Source organism: Panulirus ornatus, chromosome 35 (genome assembly GCF_036320965.1).
Source record: "Panulirus ornatus isolate Po-2019 chromosome 35, ASM3632096v1, whole genome shotgun sequence".
Taxonomy (NCBI): domain Eukaryota; kingdom Metazoa; phylum Arthropoda; class Malacostraca; order Decapoda; family Palinuridae; genus Panulirus; species Panulirus ornatus.
In genome coordinates, this window is record NC_092258.1 from 17,628,189 (window position 1) to 17,646,885 (window position 18,697).

General features: G+C 41.0%; 2 protein-coding genes across 2 annotated transcripts in view; one reads left to right on the forward strand and one right to left on the reverse strand.

Moving 5' to 3' along the window:
* Positions 1 to 11,678, reverse strand: part of LOC139760190 (5'-deoxynucleotidase HDDC2) — a 101,305-nt gene extending 89,627 nt beyond the window's left edge. Inside the window, exon 1 of the mRNA XM_071683125.1 lies at positions 11,504 to 11,678. Coding sequence (XP_071539226.1) covers positions 11,504 to 11,563 — 60 coding nt within the window. The 5' untranslated portion in view covers positions 11,564 to 11,678. The remainder of the gene's footprint in view (positions 1 to 11,503) is intronic.
* A 201-nt stretch (positions 11,679 to 11,879) lies between these two features.
* mRpS28 (mitochondrial ribosomal protein S28) overlaps positions 11,880 to 18,697 on the forward strand; it is a 38,057-nt gene continuing 31,239 nt past the window's right edge. The window contains exon 1 of the mRNA XM_071683126.1: positions 11,880 to 12,271. Within this exon, the coding sequence (XP_071539227.1) occupies positions 12,014 to 12,271 (258 nt within the window). The 5' untranslated portion in view covers positions 11,880 to 12,013. The remainder of the gene's footprint in view (positions 12,272 to 18,697) is intronic.

Here is an 18,697-nt window from a genome sequence, read left to right on the forward strand (position 1 = left end):
TGGATAGAGTTGTGCGCAGGAGGATGGATGTGCTGGAAATGAGATGTTTGAGGACAATGTGTGGTGTGAGGTGGTTTGATCGAGTGAGTAACGTAAGGGTAAGAGAGATGTGTGGAAATAAAAAGAGCGTGGTTGAGAGAGCAGAAGAGGGTGTTTTGAAGTGGTTTGGGCACATGGAGAGGATGAGTGAGGAAAGATTGACCAAGAGGATATATGTGTCGGAGGTGGAGGGAACAAGGAGAAGAGGGAGACCAAATTGGAGGTGGAAAGATGGAGTGAAAAAGATTTTGTGTGATCGGGGCCTGAACATGCAGGAGGGTGAAAGGAGGGCAAGGAATAGAGTGAATTGGAGCGATGTGGTATACCGGGGTTGACGTGCTGTCAGTGGATTGAAGCAGGGCATGTGAAGCGTCTGGGGTAAACCATGGAAAGCTGTGTAGGTATGTATATTTGCGTGTGTGGACGTATGTATATACATGTGTATGGGGGGGGGGGGTTGGGCCATTTCTTTCGTCTGTTTCCTTGCGCTACCTCGCAAACGCGGGAGACAGCGACAAAGTATAATAAAAAAAAGTTTGTTGAGTATTTTTGGGAAATCATATGGGAGGGTATTGACTGAGAGGGTGAAGGCATGTACAGAGCATCAGATTGGGGAAGAGCAGTGTGGTTTCAGAAGTGGTAGAGGATGTGTGGATCAGGTGTTTGCCTTGAAAAATGTGTGAGAAATACTTAGAAAAGCAAATGGATTTGTATGTAGCATTTATGGATCTGGAGAAAGGCATATGATAGAGTTGATAGAGATGCTCTGTTGAAGGTAGTAAGAGTATATGGTGTGAGAGGCAGGTTGTTAGAAGTTGTGAAAAGTTTTCATCGAGGATGTAAGGCATGTGTATGTGTAGGAAGAGAGGAAAGTGATTGGTTCCCAGTAGATGTTGGTTTGCAGCAGGGGTGCATGATGTCCCCATGGCTGTTTAATTTGTTTATGGATGGGGTTGTTAGGGAGGTGAATGCAAGAGTTTTGGGTAGAGGGGCAAGTATGCAGTCTGTTGTGGATGAGAGGACGTGGGAAGTGTCAGTTGTTGTTCGCTGATGATACAGCACTGGTGGCTGGCTCTGGTGAGAAAGTGCAGAAGCTTGTGACTGAGTTTGGTAAAGTGTGGGCAAGAAGAAAGCTGAGAGTAAATGTGAATAAGAGCAAGGATATCAGGTCCAGTAGGGTTGAGGGACAAGTCAATTGGGAGGTAAGTTTGAATGGAGAAAAACTGGGGGAAGCGAAGTGTTTTAGATATCTGGGAGTGGATTTGGCAGCGGATGGGACCATGAAAGCGGAAGTGAGTCACAGGGTGGGGGAGGGGACGAAGGTTCTGGGAGCATTGAAGAATATGTGGAAGGCAAGAAAACTATCTTGGAAAGCAAATGGGGTATGTTTGAAGGAACAGTCGTTCCAACAATGTTATATGGTTGTGAGGCATGGGCTATAGATAGGGTTGTGCAGAGGAGGGTGGATGTGTTAGAAATGAGATATATGAGGACAATATGTGGTGTGAGGTGGTTGGATCGAGTAAGGAATGAAAAGGTAAGAGAGATGTGTGGTAATAAAAAAAGTGTGGTTGAGAGAGCAGAAGAGGGTGTATTGAAATGGTCACATGGAGAGAATGAGTGAGGAAAGATTGACAAAGAGGATATATGTGTCAGAGGTGGAGGGAACAAGGAGAAGTGGGAGACCAAATTGGAGGTGGAAAGATGGAGTGAAAAAGATTCTGAGCAATCAGGGCCTGAATGGAGAAAAACTGGAGGAAGTAAAGTGTTTTAGATATCTGGGAGTGGATCTGGCAGCGGATGGAAACATGGAAGCGGAAGTGAATCATAGGGTGGGGGAGGGGGCAAAAATCCTGGGAGCCTTGAAGAATGTGTGGAAGTCGAGAATATTATCTCCGCAAGCAAAAATGGCTATGTTTGAAGGAATAGTAGTTCCAACAATGTTGTAAGGTTGCAAGGCGTGGGCTATGGATAGAGTAGTGCACAGGAGGGTGGATGTGCTGGAAATGAGATGTTTGAGGACAATATGTGTGTGAGGTGGTTTGATCGAGTAAGTAATGTAAGGGTAAGAGAGATGTGTGGAAATAAAAAGAGTGTGGTTGAGAGAGCAGAAGAGGGTGTGTTGAAATGGTTTGGGCACATGGAGAGAATGAGTGAGGAAAGATTGACCAAGAGGATATATATGTCGGAGGTGGAGGGAACGAGGAGAAGTGGGAGACCAAATTGGAGGTGGAAAGATGGAGTGAAAAAGATTTTGAGTGATCGGGGCCTGAACATGCAGGAGGGTGAAAGGCGGGCAAGGAATAGAGTGAATTGGATTGATCTGGTATACCGGGGTCGACGTGCTGTCAATGGATTGAATCAGGGCATGTGAAGTGTCTGGGGTAAACCATGGAAAGTTCTGTGGGGCCTGGATGTGGATAGGGAGCTGTGGTTTCGGTGCATTATTACATGACAGCTAGAGACTGAGTGTGAACGAAGGTGGCCTTTGTTGTCTTTTCCTAGCGCTACCTTGAGCACATAAGGGGGGAGGGGGTTGTTATTTCATGTGTGGCGGGGTGGCGACGGGAATGAATAAAGGCAGACAGTATGAATTATGTACATGTGTATATATGGATATGTCTGTGTGTATATATATATATATATGTATACACTGAGATGTATAGGTATGTATATTTGCGTGTAAGGACGTGTATGTCCATCCAACAGAGATTTGTTGAATACTATTGTTATGGGATATATCAGATGTATCATGACCTCTCTTAAAATCTTGGAGCTAAGTTATCTGGACCACTGTATTTGTTGGGATTTAATTGTTCCAAGTATTTAAGCACTTCAAAGTTATTCATTTCTCTTACCTTCAACTCATTGGTTGGTAGAGAGAGCAGGTGTGTTGAAATAGTTTGGTCATATGGAAAGAATGAGTGAGGAAAGGTTTACAAAGAGGTTATATGTGTCAGAAGTGGAGGAAACAAGGAGAAGCAGGAGAATGGAGTGAATAACTTTTTGACAATTGGGGCCTGAAGATGCAGGTGTGAAAGGCATGCATGGAATAGAGTGAATTGTAATGATGTGATATACTGGGGTTGACATGCCATCAAAAGACTGAATCAGGGCATGTGAAGTGTCCGAGATAAACCAAAGAAAGTCCTGTGGGGCCTGGAAGTGGTTGGGGAACTGTGGTTTTGGTGCATTACACATGACAGCTAAAGAATGAGTGTGAAGGAATGTGGCATTCTTTGTTTTCCTAGCGCTAACTTGCTGAAGTGTGGGGTAGCGATGTGATTTCCTGTGTGGCGGGGTAGTGGCAGGAATGGATGAAGGCAAGCAAGCACGAATATGTACATGTGTATATAGGTATATGTCTCTGTATATGTATCTATATGTGTGTATATATGTTTGTATGGGCATTTATGGTTCGGTGTATTACACATGACAGCTCGAGACTGAGTGTGAACGAATGTGGCCTTCTGTCCTTTCCTAGCGCTACCTCACGGGGGAGGGGGTTTGCTATTTCATGTGTGGTGGGGAGACGACGGAAATGAATAAAGGCAGCAAGTATGAATTAGGTACATGTGTATATATGTATAAGTCTATGTATGTATATATAAGTATAGGTTAAAATGTATAGGTATGTACATGTGGGTCTATGGATGTCTAGTACATACATGTGTATGTGGGTTGGTTGGGAGATTCTTTCCTCTGTTTCCCTGCATTATCTCGCTAACGCGGGAGACATCGACAAAGTATAATGATATAAAATATATATATTTTATCTTATTGATTATACACCATCGCTGTCTCCCACATTAGCGAGGTAGCACAAGGAAACAGACAAAAGAATGGCTCAACCCACCCACATACACATATATATAAACACACATCCAAAAATTCACATATACATACCTATACATTTCAATGTATATATGTGTACATACATACACAGACATATACATATAAACACATGTACATAATTCATACCTGCTTCCTTTATTCATTACTGTCGCCACCCTGCCACACATAAAATGACACCCCCCTCCCCCGCACGTGCACAAGGTAGCGATAGAAAAAGACAACAAAGGCCACATTCGTTCACACACAGTCTCTAGCTGTCATGTGTAATGCACCGAAACCTCACCTCTGCACAACTCTATCTATCGCCAATGCCTCAGAACCATATAACATTGTTGTAACTACTATTCCTTCAAACATACCCATTTTTGCTCTCCAAGATAATGTTCTTGCCTTCCACACATTCTTCAATGCTCCCAGAACCTTTGCCCTCTTCCCCACCCTGAGACTCACTTCTGCTTCCATGGTTCCATCTGCTGCTAAATCCATTCCCAGATATCTAAAACACTGCACTTCCTCCAGTTTTACTCCAATCAAACTTATCTCCCAATTCACTTGTCCCTCAACCCTACTGAACCTAATAACCTAGCTCTTATTCACATTTACTCTCAGCTTTCTTCTTTCACACACTCTACCAAACTGTCACCAACTTTTGCTGATTCTCACCCGAATCAGCCACCAGCACTGTACCATCAGTGAACAACAACTGACACTTCCCAAGCCCTCTCATCCACAACAAACTGCATTCTTACCCCTCTACCCAAAACTCTTCCATTCACCTCCCTAACAACCCAATCCATAAACAAATTAAACAGCCATGGAGACATCACACATTCCTGCTGCAAACTTACTTTCACTGGGAACCACTCACTTTCCTCTCTTCCTACTCGTACATATGCCTTACATCCTCGATAAAAACTTTTCACTGCTTCTAGCAACTTACCTACCACACCATATACCCTTAAGACATTCTACAGAGCATCTCTATGAACCCTATCATATGCCTTTTCCAGATCCATATATGCTACATACAAATCCATCTGCTTTTCTAAATATTTTTCTCATATACATTCTTCAAAGCAAACACCTGATCCACACATCCTCTACCACTTATAAAAAACAACACTGCTCCTCCCCAATCTGGTGCTATGTACATGCCTTAACCCTCTCAGTCATTACCCTCCCATATAATTTCCCAGGAATACTCAACAATACCTCTGTAATTTGAACACTCACCTATATCCCCTACGCCTTTGTACAATGGCACTATACATGCATTCTGCCAATCCTCAGGCACTTCATTACGAACCATACATACAGTGAATATCCTCACCAACCAGTCAACAACACAGTCACCTTCTTCTTTAACAAATTCCACTGCAATACCATCCAAACCCACTGCCTTGCCACCTTTCATCTTCCACAAAGCTTTCACTACCTCTTCTCTGTTTACCAAATCATTCTCCCTGACCCTCTCACTTCGCAAACCACCTTGACCAAAACACCCTATATCTGCCACTCTATCATCAAACACATTCAACAAACCTTCAAAATATTCACTCCACCTCCCACTCACTTCACCATCACTTGTTATTACCTTCCAATTTGCGACACTCACCAATGTTCCCATTTGTTCTCTTCTCTTACGCACTTAATTTACCTCCTTCCAAAACATCTTTTTATTCTCCTTACAATCTGTTGATACCCTCTCACCCCAACTCTAATTTGCCCTCTTTTTCACCTCTTGCGAGGTAGCGCTAGGAAAAGACAACAAAGGCCACATTCGTTCACACTCAGTCTCTAGCTTTCATGTATAATGTACTGAAACCACAGCTCCCTTTCCACATCCAGGCCCCACACAACTTTCCATGGTTTACTCCAGACGCTTCACTTGCCCTGGTTCAATCCACTGACAGCAAGTCGACCCCGGCATACCACATCGTTGCAATTCACTCTATTCCTTGCACGCCTTTCACCCTCCTGCATGTTCAGACCCCAATCACTCAAAATCCTTTTCACTCCATCTTTCCACCTCCAATTTGGTCTCCCACTTCTCCTCGTTCCCTCCACCTCTGACACATTTATTCTCTTGGTCAATCTATCCTCACTCATTCTCTCCATGTGACCAAACCATTTCAAAACACCCTCTTCTGCTCTCTCAACCACACTCTTTTTATTGCCACACATCTCTTACCCTATTATTACTTACTCGATCAAACCACCTCACACCACATATTGTCCTCAAACATCTCATTTCCAGCACATCCAGCCTCCTCCGCACAACTCTATCCATAGCCCATGCCTCGCAACCATATAACATTGTTGGAACCACTATTCCTTCAAACATACCCATTTTTGCTTTACAAGATAATGTTCTCGACTTCCAAACATTCTTCAACGATCCCAGAACTTTCGCCCCCTCCCCCAACCTATGATTCACTTCCGCTTCCATGGTTCCATCTGATGCCAAATCCACTCCCAGATATCTAAAATACTTCACTTCCTCCAGTTTTTCTCCATTCAAACTTACCTCCCAGTTGACTTGTCTCACATCACTACTGTACCTAATAACCTTGTTCTTATTCATATTCACTCTCAGCTTTCTTCTTTCACACACTTTACCAAACTCAGTCACCAGCTTCTGCAGTTTCCCACATGAATCTGCCACCAGCGATGTATCATCAGCAAACAACTGACTCACTTCCCAAGCTCTCTCATCCACAACAGACAGCATAATTGCTCCTCTTTCCAAAACTCTTGCATTCACCTTCCTAACAACCCCATCCATAAACAAGTTAAACAACCATGGAGACATCACACACCCCTGCCGCAAACCATCATTCACTGAGAACCAATCACTTTCCTCTCTTCCTACACGTACACGTGCCTTACATCTTCGATAAAAACTTTTCACTGCTTCTAACAACTTGCCTCCCACACCATATATTCTTAATACCTTCCACAGAGCGTCTCTATCAACTCTATCATATGCCTTCTCCAGATCCATAAATGCTACATACAAATCCATTTGCTTTTCTAAGGATTTCTCACATACATTCTTCAAAGCAAACACCTGATCCACACATCCTCTACCACTTCTGAAACCACACTACTCTTCCCCAATCTGATGCTCTGTTCATGCCTTCACCCTCTCAATCAATACCCTCCCATATAATTTCCCAGGAATACTCAACAAACTTATACCTCTGTAATTTGAGCACTCATTTTTATCCCCTTTGCCTTTGTACAATGGCACTATGCAAGCATTCCGCCAATCCACAAGCACCTCACCATGAGTCATACATACATTGAATAACCTTACCAACCAGTCAACAATACAGACACCCTCTTTTTTAAGAAATTCCACTGCAGTACCATCCAAACCCTCTGCCTTGCCCACTTTCATCTTCCGCAAAGCTTTTACTACCTCTTCTCTGTTTACCAAATCATTTTCCCTAACCTTCTCACTTTGCACACCACCTCGACCAAAACACCCTATATCTGCCACTCTATCATCAAATACATTCAACAAACCTTCAAAATACTCACTCCATCTCCTTCTCACATCACCATTACTTGCTATCACCTCCCCATTAGCCCCCTTCACTGATGTTCCCAATTGTTCCCTTGTCTTACACACTTTATTCACCTTAAAAAACATCTTTTTATTCTCTCTAAAATTCAATGATACTCTTTCACCTCAACTCTCATTTGCCCTCTTTTTCACCTTTTGCACCTTTCTCTTGACCTCCTGCCTCTTTCTTTTATACATCTCCCACTCATTTGCACTATTTCCTTGCAAAAATCGTCCAAATGCCTCTCTCTTCTCTTTTACTAATAATCTTACTTCTTTATCCCACCACTCACTACCTTTTCTAATCCGCCCACCTCCCACACTTCTCATGCCACAAGCATCTTTTGTGCAAGCCATCACTGCTTCCCTAAAAACATCCCATTCCTCCCTCACTCCCCTTATGTCCTTTGTTCTCACCTTTTTCCATTCTGTACTCAGTCTCTCCTGGTACTTCCTCACACAAGTCTCCTTCCCAACCTCACTTACTCTCGCCACTCTCTTCACCCCAACATTTCCTCTTCCTTTCTGAAAACCTCTACAAATCTTCACTTTCGCCTCCACAAGATAATGATCAGATATCCCTCCAGTTGCACCTCTCAGCACATTAACATCTAAATGTCTCTTTTTTGTGCCTATCAATTAACACATAATCCAATAACGCTCTCTAGCCATGTCTCCTACTTATATACGTATACTTATGTATATCTCTCTTTGTAAACCAGATATTCCCAATCACCAGTCCTTTTTCAGCACATAAATCTACAAGCTCTTCACCATTTCCATTTACAACACTGAACACCCCATGTACACCAATTATTCCCTCAACTGCCACATCACTCACCTTTGCATTCCAATCACCCGTCACTATAACCCGGTCTCTTGCATCAAAACCACTAACACAGTCAGCTGCTCCCAAAACACTTGCCTCTCATGATCTTTCTTCTCATGCCCAGGCACATATGCACCAATAATCACCCATCTCTCTCCATCAACTTTCAGTTTTACCTGTACCAATCTAGAGTTTACTTTCTTACACTCTATCACATACTCCCACCACTCCTGTTTCAGGAGTAGTGCTACTCCTTCCCTTGCTCTTGCCCTCTCACTAACCCCTGACTTTACTCCCAAGACATTCCCAAACCACTTTTCCCCTTTACCCTTGAGCTTTGTTTCACTCAGAGCCAAAACATCCAGGTTCCTTTCCTCAAACATACTACCTATCTCTCCTTTTTTCTCGTCTTGGTTACATCCACACACATTTAGACAACCCAATCTGAGCCTTCGAGGAGCATGAGCACTCCCCACGTGACTCCTTCTGTTTCCCCGTAAAAATATAGTCATATCACAGCCCTGCTTCACACCTACTTGTACACCAGAACTTTTGCTCAACTCTCCTTCCATTTCTACATGTGCATTTGCTTCTCTCTATTCTTTCTAAAAAGTCTTTCACACCATCTAACAGCTGTTCCCCTACCCCATATATCCTTAACACATCCCATAAAGCATTAAACTTAATTCTTTCATATGCTTTCTCCATGTCCATAACAGCTGCAATCAGTTTCTTACCTTTTGCTATATACTTTTCCACAGTTATTCTCACTGCAAAAATGTTATCCACACATCCTCTTCCCTTACTAAAACCCCCTTACCCCTCACATATTCTGCATTCAGTCACTTCTATAACTCTATCAGTCAATGCACTTGCAAGCACTTTTCTCTGTACACTCAACAGACCTATTCCCTTATAACTGCTACATATATCTTCAGCATCTCTTCCTTTGAATAAATTGACAATATTTGCTTTCACCCAATCCTGAGAGATATCCTTCTGTTTCCATGCTAAATTACACATTAAATGCACTTCACACTTTTTCCTCCATACCTCAACATTTCAGCCATAACCCTATCCACTTAAGTTGCCTTTCCTAATTTCAATCTCATCACCCTTTTCACTTCCCTTCTTGCTATAAGCCCCTGCACTTGTATCCTCTTCCTTCCATCTTCCATATCCATGCACGTAACATCTGCTGCCTCACCTCCCACATTCATCAGTTCTTCAAAATACTCTTTCTGTCTTTCTTCCTTTCGCTTCCTCCTTTTGATTCAACAACTCCCTTTCCTTACTTCTTACATTTACATTTCTACTCTTATATCTGCCTCTTTCCTTTTCGCACCTCCTTCCAGTACAGTTTCTAATTTTCCCTAAACCTTTCACTCAGCTTTCTTCCAAAATCTTCATCTGTTCTTTCCTTTGCTTTTCCTAACCAGCTTATTATTCTGCTTACATATATCATGTTCGTTCTTTCTCTTCTACTAAACTTCCACTGGTACATTCCTTATGAGCAATGTACCACATGCCTCTTTCTTCTCTTCCACAACATTTCTAATCTGATTCATCAGGCACATATTTCTCCTTTTCTTTGATATCCCTAAACCAAGTGTCAAATCATTAATTCTACAACCTTTAACATTCTTTGTCTATGCATTTTAATCACCTCATTTACACATGACTGAATCTCTACATTTACTGCATTTCTATCTAAATCTATTGTAATCCTTCTTCATAATCCTCCCTGCATTCTTTCTGACTCATCTTCTTACTAGCCAACAATCTTACCTCTCCATTCTTCCTCATGCCATATTTCCACTTCTCCCTGATCCTCACTTCCACAAAAATTGCAAAAAAGTCAGAATATCCAAAGAACTCTCTCACAACTCTAACCTCCAGCATCCAGCACAACATTTCTCAACCTTTTATCCACTTTCCTACCCTGAATCAAACCCTTTTGTTCTTCTCTTCTATCATTTCTCATCCACATATAACTGAGGATTATCTTGTCCTGAGAAAGGTGTTTGGATACCCTGCTTCCCTGGTCTACTCTTCTCTTTTTCCAAATATATTACAAATTCCTAGAAAAAGTAAAACATATTCCTAAGACAATAAGACTGTTCCCTTTACCCTTTTCATGCATACTTGATTATTTTGGTCTCCCGAGTGCATAAACAGGCAATTCTTGTTTTAGGGTGCATATGATTTATAAAACTTTTATCTCTTTCTTATGAATCTAGATAACTGTTCCTAGGTTAGGATAAACCCATTATCTTACCAACTGTAACTAGTTCAAAAGATCTGTAAATCATCTTTATGATAAGACTAGAAATGATAATAAAAAAAAATCTCATGAATCAAGAATTAGTGAAATATATTAAAATCAAGAACTTGCCAATCTGAGGTTTTGCAGTCTGGGCATGAAAGCATGCTACTAAGATGATGAGATCCTTGATAGGGATAAAGATCACTCACCAAACTCAATATCAGGTCACTGAGGCCTTCAGGCGGCTAAAATAACTTATCCTCAGTTTGGGTTGCCATCAATGGCCAACTAACAAGCCTAAAATGCATGCAGAGTTCAACCTGAGGCAGGAAATGAAACCAGTAGATTGTAGCTCATTCACAGCGGCCAGCTACGTAATAGCAGATTGGCATCCAAAGCAACGAAAGTTACCAACATTTTTACCACCATAAAACTTGCCACTTTGTGGCTGCCTCAAGCACATATGAAGTAAATCAGCAGAGAACGTTTCATGAGAAAAAGCTTCTCTTCTTACTTCGCCATTTCTGTATACCCAGAATCAGTTTAGATATTAAAGAGTGAAGTTTAGAGAGGACCGTAGAGAAAGGTGAAGGTAAGAGGAAAGGAATGGATTCCGCGTTAATATAAGAATGCTAATGGACAACGTGTTAAGAATGCTAATGGACAAGTGTTAACAGAAATTTGGGAATGGACTCCGCGTTAAAGACGAAACTGTTTCAGTGTTAAGGAAGACCAAAATTTGTTACATTCAACAAGAATCTCCACTTTTATGTATTTCTAGTTTGACCCTATAGCCAAAAATGTGATTTCCTATTGTACTGCAATTTTTTCTGTTCATATGTTGTAGTCTCAACTAGACCAAGGAACATCTCGTAAGTTCACTAAAAACTGGAATCGTCTTAGCCAAACTTCATCAGATAACATCTAAGAAAATTTATCTTGCCTTCAATCGACCTATGTGCTTCAAGTATTCCAAGCATTTTCTAGCATTCTCTGACGCCATATCCTAATTATCCTGAGAAGTTTGTCATCTAACGGTGTGCAGATAACGATACTTAATGGTCAACCTCTGTTTGGGTTTACTTAGCTCTTCTGCTTTTCCTAAAGTATCAGGTCAGGAACCAAACAAATAAATATAACATCTTAGGCTCCACCATTTTGGTAAATAGACTCATGGCGGAAACTTACTCACACAAATAGAATCAAATGTACAAACGTTAGTCTTCTGGAATCTTTATAACGTCATTTTCGAGAGCTTTCGCGAGCTTATGATTTTGGCCTAAGATGTCAAATATGAAACATTTTTTTTAAATAGCATTAATATATTTCAATTGACCGAAGTTACAGGATATGATCATCTTTCAAACTATTTTGACCAGAAAACAGTAGTTCATATGACCAGACAACAGTAGTTCATGTGACCAGACAACAGTAACCAGTATTATCAACAGTCATGGCAGCATTAACCGTTCGTTATGTCAGGTTGTTAAAGCCTCACATTAATAGGTCTCACTTACGTTGGAGATGTTCTTTGTCATCTGAAGAACCAGCTGAAAATGCTCCTGAGTTACCTAAGGAAAAGACGCAAGTTGAAGTTGGAGGATTTGCGAAAGCATTTGCTAAGTACACGACGAAGGAATCTAGTGTGCAGGTCCAGCAAGACGTCCCGAAAACCTTCGCGTCTCTCTTGAGACATTGCAAACTAATGCAAGTAGGTTTGTTACCTCACATTAATGCAAGTAGGTTTGTTACCTCACATACATGTGGAGTTTAGGGACACGACTTAAGTAGTGACGTTAATGGCAACTTCTGGAATTAAGAGATAATGTTTAGTTAGGAGACTTGTCTGTTCTAGTGCTATGGTTGGTTGTGTGGAATCTTTCATTCTTTATATCTACTTTGATAAATTGGTAGGATCATTTACTGATCATTTAACGATTAGTTTCGATAGTAAACAAATCGTCAACGGTAGGTTTATGAGGGAGAGGGAAAATGTAAGGTGAGTATTTTCATATTAGTAATTAATACGTTGGCGGATAATTTTTCTAAAAGGAGAATGAAAGCATAAGATGTAAGGACACAGCAAGAGGCTTGTTTGCCTCTGCTAGGTAAGTCCTGAGTCTGTCCACCTTACAACCAACCGCCTGAACCCACAAACGCATCTAACCTTCGTTTAAAGCTACCTAAAGACCCACGTAGCTTCCACTACTGTACTTGGCAGCTTCTTCCATAAATTTATCCTATTCCCAAATTAGTATTTACCCACATCCGACCTGAATGTATCTTTTTTCAATTTATTATTTCTTGTCCTATCCTGTGGTGCCATTCCAAAAACTTTATGTTACCTTTATTAATGCCATTCACACCCATTAAAAATCTTCAATCATATCCCCTTTAGCCCTCCTCCTCTTAAGTGTGTGTAAATTCAGTCTTTTTAACCTTTCTTCATAATTGAGGTTTCTTATTTCTTGGATTATTTTCCTCATTCTCCTTTGTACTCTCTTTAAACAATCTACATCAGCTGCATAGTATGGATCCCAAAACTGTACCACATAATCCAACTGTGGTCTCACCATTGCAAGATAAAGTTGAGGTAATACTCTACAAGTTTTATTGTTGACAGTCCTGTTAATGAATCCTAACATCTGAATAACCTTATTACACACCTTAATACATTGTTGCCATGGTTTAAGATTCTTCCTCACCAGTACTCTTCAATTTCTTTTTCGTTCTGTTTACCAATAATGATATTGTCCAGTTTATAATTAGTGTTTCTTTCTTTGCCCACTTTAAGTGTTCTGTATTTATCTATGTTGAATTTCATTTTCCATTTACCCACCCATTCTGGTAATCTTATTTAAATCCCTCTGCAAAGTCATTGAATTTTCATCAGAGTCAATTATGGCCACTATTTTTGCATCATTGACAAATTTTCTTAAGTCACTGGTTATTTCCATTTCCATGTCATTGATATATATAATGAACAAGAACAGTCCCAAGACTGACCCTTGAGGAAAACCACTGGCAATGTTGCCCCAGCCCGATGTAACTCCGTTGAAGCATACCCTCTGTTTTCTGTCAGTGAGCCCAGCCCTAATCCAGTTAAGTACACAATGCCGTGTGCTGCTATTTTTCTAAGCAGACGCTCATGAGCCTTACTTAAGTCTAAATATACAATATCATAACTCTTACCCTTATTAGGTACACAAGGTGTTTAAACTTACCCTGATCGACAGTTTCAAATACTTTTTTAAAGAAGGGGTGAAGGTTACTGAGACATGACTTCCCTATTTTAAACTCATGTTGAGAATCCCTAATGAGGTCATGATTCTCCAAGTGTTCCCTATTTGTCTGCTATAATTGATTCGAGAATTTTCCTCACAATATATATGTAGCTGATAGGAGGATAATCAGAGGCAATGGATCTATCCCTTTTTTTTTAAAAATGGGAATGACATTTGCTGTCCTCCATTGCTTAGGAACTACGCCTGAATCCAGAGACTGTTTAAACACATTTAAAAGTAGAATACTTACTTCCTCCTTACATTCTTTCAAGCCCCTCTTGTATACCTTTGATCATTCTGTTTCAAAATGTCAAATATATTTATCATGTAGCACAGCTTTCCAGTTTTGTCCCCCCTGTAAATTTGCTCAGAATATTTGTATTCTCCTGTGTAAATACTGACATGAAGTGGTTGTTTAAGACTTCACACGTTATAGTCTCGCTATCAACTAATCTACCAGAATGTGATTTGATAGGTCCAATTTTCTCCCTCCGTGTTCTGTACACTTGAAAAAAATCCATTGGCATTATTTTTTTGTATCATTAGTTATCTTTATGTCACAATTTTTCTTAGCCTTCCTAATCTCTGATTTCATCATTCTCTTAATTTGTGTTATCTGATCAGAAAACTGTTTCCCCCATTTTACCATGTTGTACAAGCCCTTCTGCCCTATAAGGTGTTTTATTTTATTATTTAGCCATTTTGGGGTCATTATTGTTAGTGCTATGTTGCCTTTATGGAATATTCAACTCTTGTCCCATGTTCATTGTTTATTTTATTTTATATTTTTTTATTATACTTTGTCGCTGTCTTCCGCGTTTGCGAGATAGCGCAAGGAAACAGACGAAAGAAATGGCCCAACCCCCAAATATACATACCTACACAGCTTTCCATGGTTTACCCCAGACGCTTCACATGCCTTGATTCAATCCACTGCCAGCACGTCACCCCGGTATACCACATCGCTCCAATTCACTCTATTCCTTGCCCTCCTTTCACCCTCCTGCATGTTCAGGCCCCGATCACACAAAATCTTTTTCACTCCATCTTTCCACCTCCAATTTGGTCTCCCTCTTCTCCTCGTTCCCTCCACCTCCGACACATATATCCTCTTGGTCAATCTTTCCTCACTCATTCTCTCCATGTGCCCAAACCACTTCAAAACACCCTCTTCTGCTCTCTCAACCACGCTCTTTTTATTTCCACACGTCTCTCTTACCCTTACGTTACTCACTCGATCAAACCACCTCACACCACACATTGTCCTCAAACATCTCATTTCCAGCACATCCATCCTCCTGCGCACAACTCTATCCATAGCCCACGCCTCGCAACCATACAACATTGTTGGAACCACTATTCCTTCAAACATACCCATTTTTGCTTTCCGAGATAATGTTCTCGACTTCCACACATTCTTCAAGCCCCCAGAATTTTCACCCCCTCCCCCACCCTATGATCCACTTCCGCTTCCATGGTTCCATCCGCTGCCAGATCCACTCCCAGATATCTAAAACACTTCACTTCCTCCAGTTTTTCTCCATTCAAACTCACCTCCCAATTGACTTGACCCTCAACCCTACTGTACCTAATAACCTTGCTCTTATTCACATTTACTCTTAACTTTCTTCTTCCACACACTTTACCAAACTCAGTCACCAGCTTCTGCGCTTTCTCACATGAATCAGCCACCAGCGCTGTATCATCAGCGAACAACAACTGACTCACTTCCCAAGCTCTCTCATCCCCAACAGACTTCATACTTGCCCCTCTTTCCAAAACTCTTGCATTTACCTCCCTAACAACCCCATCCATAAACAAATTAAACAACCATGGAGACATCACACACCCCTGCCGCAAACCTACATTCACTGAGAACCAATCACTTTCCTCTCTTCCTACACGTACACATGCCTTACATCCTCGATAAAAACTTTTCACTGCTTCTAACAACTTTCCTCCCACACCATATATTCTTAATACCTTCCACAGAGCATCTCTATCAACTCTATCATGTGCCTTCTCCAGATCCATAAATGCTACATACAAATCCATTTGCTTTTCTAAGTATTTCTCACATACATTCTTCAAAGCAAACACCTGATCCACACATCCTCTACCACTTCTGAAACCACACTGCTCTTCTCCAATCTGATGCTCTGTATATGCCTTCACCCTCTCAATCAATACCCTCCCATATAATTTACCAGAAATACTCAACAAACTTATACCTCTGTAATTTGAGCACTCACTCTTATCCCCTTTGCCTTTGTACAATGGCACTATGCACGCATTCCGCCAATCCTCAGGCACCTCACCATGAGTCATACATACATTAAATAACCTTACCAACCAGTCAACAATACAGTCACCCCCTTTTTTAATAAATTCCACTGCAATACCATCCAAACCTGCTGCCTTGCCGGCTTTCATCTTCCGCAAAGCTTTCACTACCTCTTCTCTGTTTACCAAATCATTTTCCCTAACCCTCTCACTTTGCACACCACCTCGACCAAAACACCCTATATCTGCCACTCTATCATCAAACACATTCAACAAACCTTCAAAATACTCACTCCATCTCCTTCTCACATCACCACTACTTGTTATCACCTCCCCATTTGCGCCCTTCACTGAAGTTCCCATTTGCTCCCTTGGCTTACGCACTTTATTTACCTCCTTCCAGAACATCTTTTTATTCTCCCTAAAATTTAATGATACTCTCTCACCCCAACTCTCATTTGCCCTTTTTTTCACCTCTTGCACCTTTCTCTTGACCTCCTGTCTCTTTCTTTTATACATCTCCCACTCAATTGCATTTTTTCCCTGCAAAAATCATCCAAATGCCTCTCTCTTCTCTTTCACTAATACTCTTACTTCTTCATCCCACCACTCACTACCCTTTCTAATCAACCCACCTCCCACTCGTCTCATGCCACAAGCATCTTTTGCGCAATCCATCACTGATTCCTGTTACCTGGAATTTTTCTACGGCAACTTCCACGCTGCTAAGTCTCCCCTGCCTCACCCACACTTGGCCTGACACTACTGTTAAGCTGATCTGAGTCACCTGACTGACCTGACCCCACACCACCTGCTCTGCTTGGTCTGTCTGACCTCACCCCACCTCCATTTAGTCCCACCCAGTTAACACAAGCAAGGTATCTATGTAACCCCACAAAGTTGGCCTTACACAAGTCAGAAACGAATATATCATTTTCCTTCCTATTCATGTACTTCATTATATTTGAATCTTATTTCCTTATGGTCACTATTATCTACCTGTCCTCCCACCTCAACTTCATCTATATTGTTGTTTGTGTTTGTCAGGACCAAATCTTAAATGTTATCACCCCTGGTCCTCTCAGAAATGTGCTGTGTTAGTAAACAATCTTGGACTGTCTTCATAAATTCCTCTGACTCAACACCTCCCATATTATCTTCCCAGTTAATTGTACTGAAGTTAAAGTCACCTAGAATGCATCCATTTTGATCTCAAGCCTTCTTAATTTTGTCCCATAAAAATTTCCATCTCAGACTATCTAATGTGGAGGTTCTGTATAATGCTCCCAATAATAACCATTGTTTTCATCTATTTCAACTCAAATCAGTTCTGTACTTATGTTACTTTAATGTCACTTCTGTTACAGTTTTTGATATTATCCCTGATGTAAAGTGCTACCCCACCTCCTCTCCTGTCCCTCATATTATTCATATATAGTTTGTATCCACTGATAGAAAACTTTGTCAAAAGATCCATTTCTTCTAATTTCATCTATGTTTCAGTTAAACATACAGTATCTATAGATTTGGTGCTAACTATCACCCTCAAATGATCCATCTTTCTTAAATTCCTATGCTTTTTATAGCATACATTAAGTCCATTGTAATTTTTTACATTACCTCCCTTTCTTTTGTATTTCTTAACACTTCCTTGACTAGGCATTTCTTGGCATTTAAGTCCCTAACCCCTGTCTCTGGTTCCTTGACCCAATCCATCTAACATGAAAAAGACACCCTTGAAACCTCCCTCTCCAATCAACTAGCAAACTGAACAATGCCTGTCCTAGACAAATGTACCCTATCCCAAGCATACATAGAATTCTTGCCATAGGAGAAGTTCCATTGGTCCAGAAAGGGGACACCCCTCCTCCTGCAATATGACACCAACCTTGAGTTGACATCAATTGTCCGAGAGAGCCATTCCCCATTAACCCCCCTCCTCGGCAGGACACCACATACGATAGGGATCCCTCCCTTTTCCCTTATTTTATCTATGGCCTCCCTATACTTGGCTTCACTCCTAGACTCGGTGCCAATCATTGTTCCCTGCACTCGGGCAGATGATGGGTTTGACCCCATTTTCGGACAAGATGTTGCTTAACCAGTCCACTACATCACCTATCCCCATCTTAGGGGAACACACCCTCATCCTATTTTACTACCCTTATTGCAAAAAACTATCCAAATACTTGACCTAGCTGTCCCCAAGAGGCAGAATCTTACCTTGGGTCAGTGGTTTTGCAAGTGTCCCCAAGAAGCAGAATCTTACCTTGGGTCAGGGGTTTTGCAGCTGCCCCTCCTTTTTCCTCTTCTACTACCTCCTCCTCTTTTTTTTTTAACTCATAAAATCGTTGTTGCTACTGTGTAGGGTATGAAGAGTGGGATTTTCCTTAAGCTTTTAAAACCGATCTTCTTATACTAACTCATTACGAGCAGAGTTATTAGGGAAAGGGAAAGTGTTGAATAGAATATAAGTATTGTGAAATATTAACCATTGTGAAAATATAAAGATAACCTGCACATTTTAATGTTGCAGATGCCTTGTGGTTTATTTATTGGTAGAATTTGAT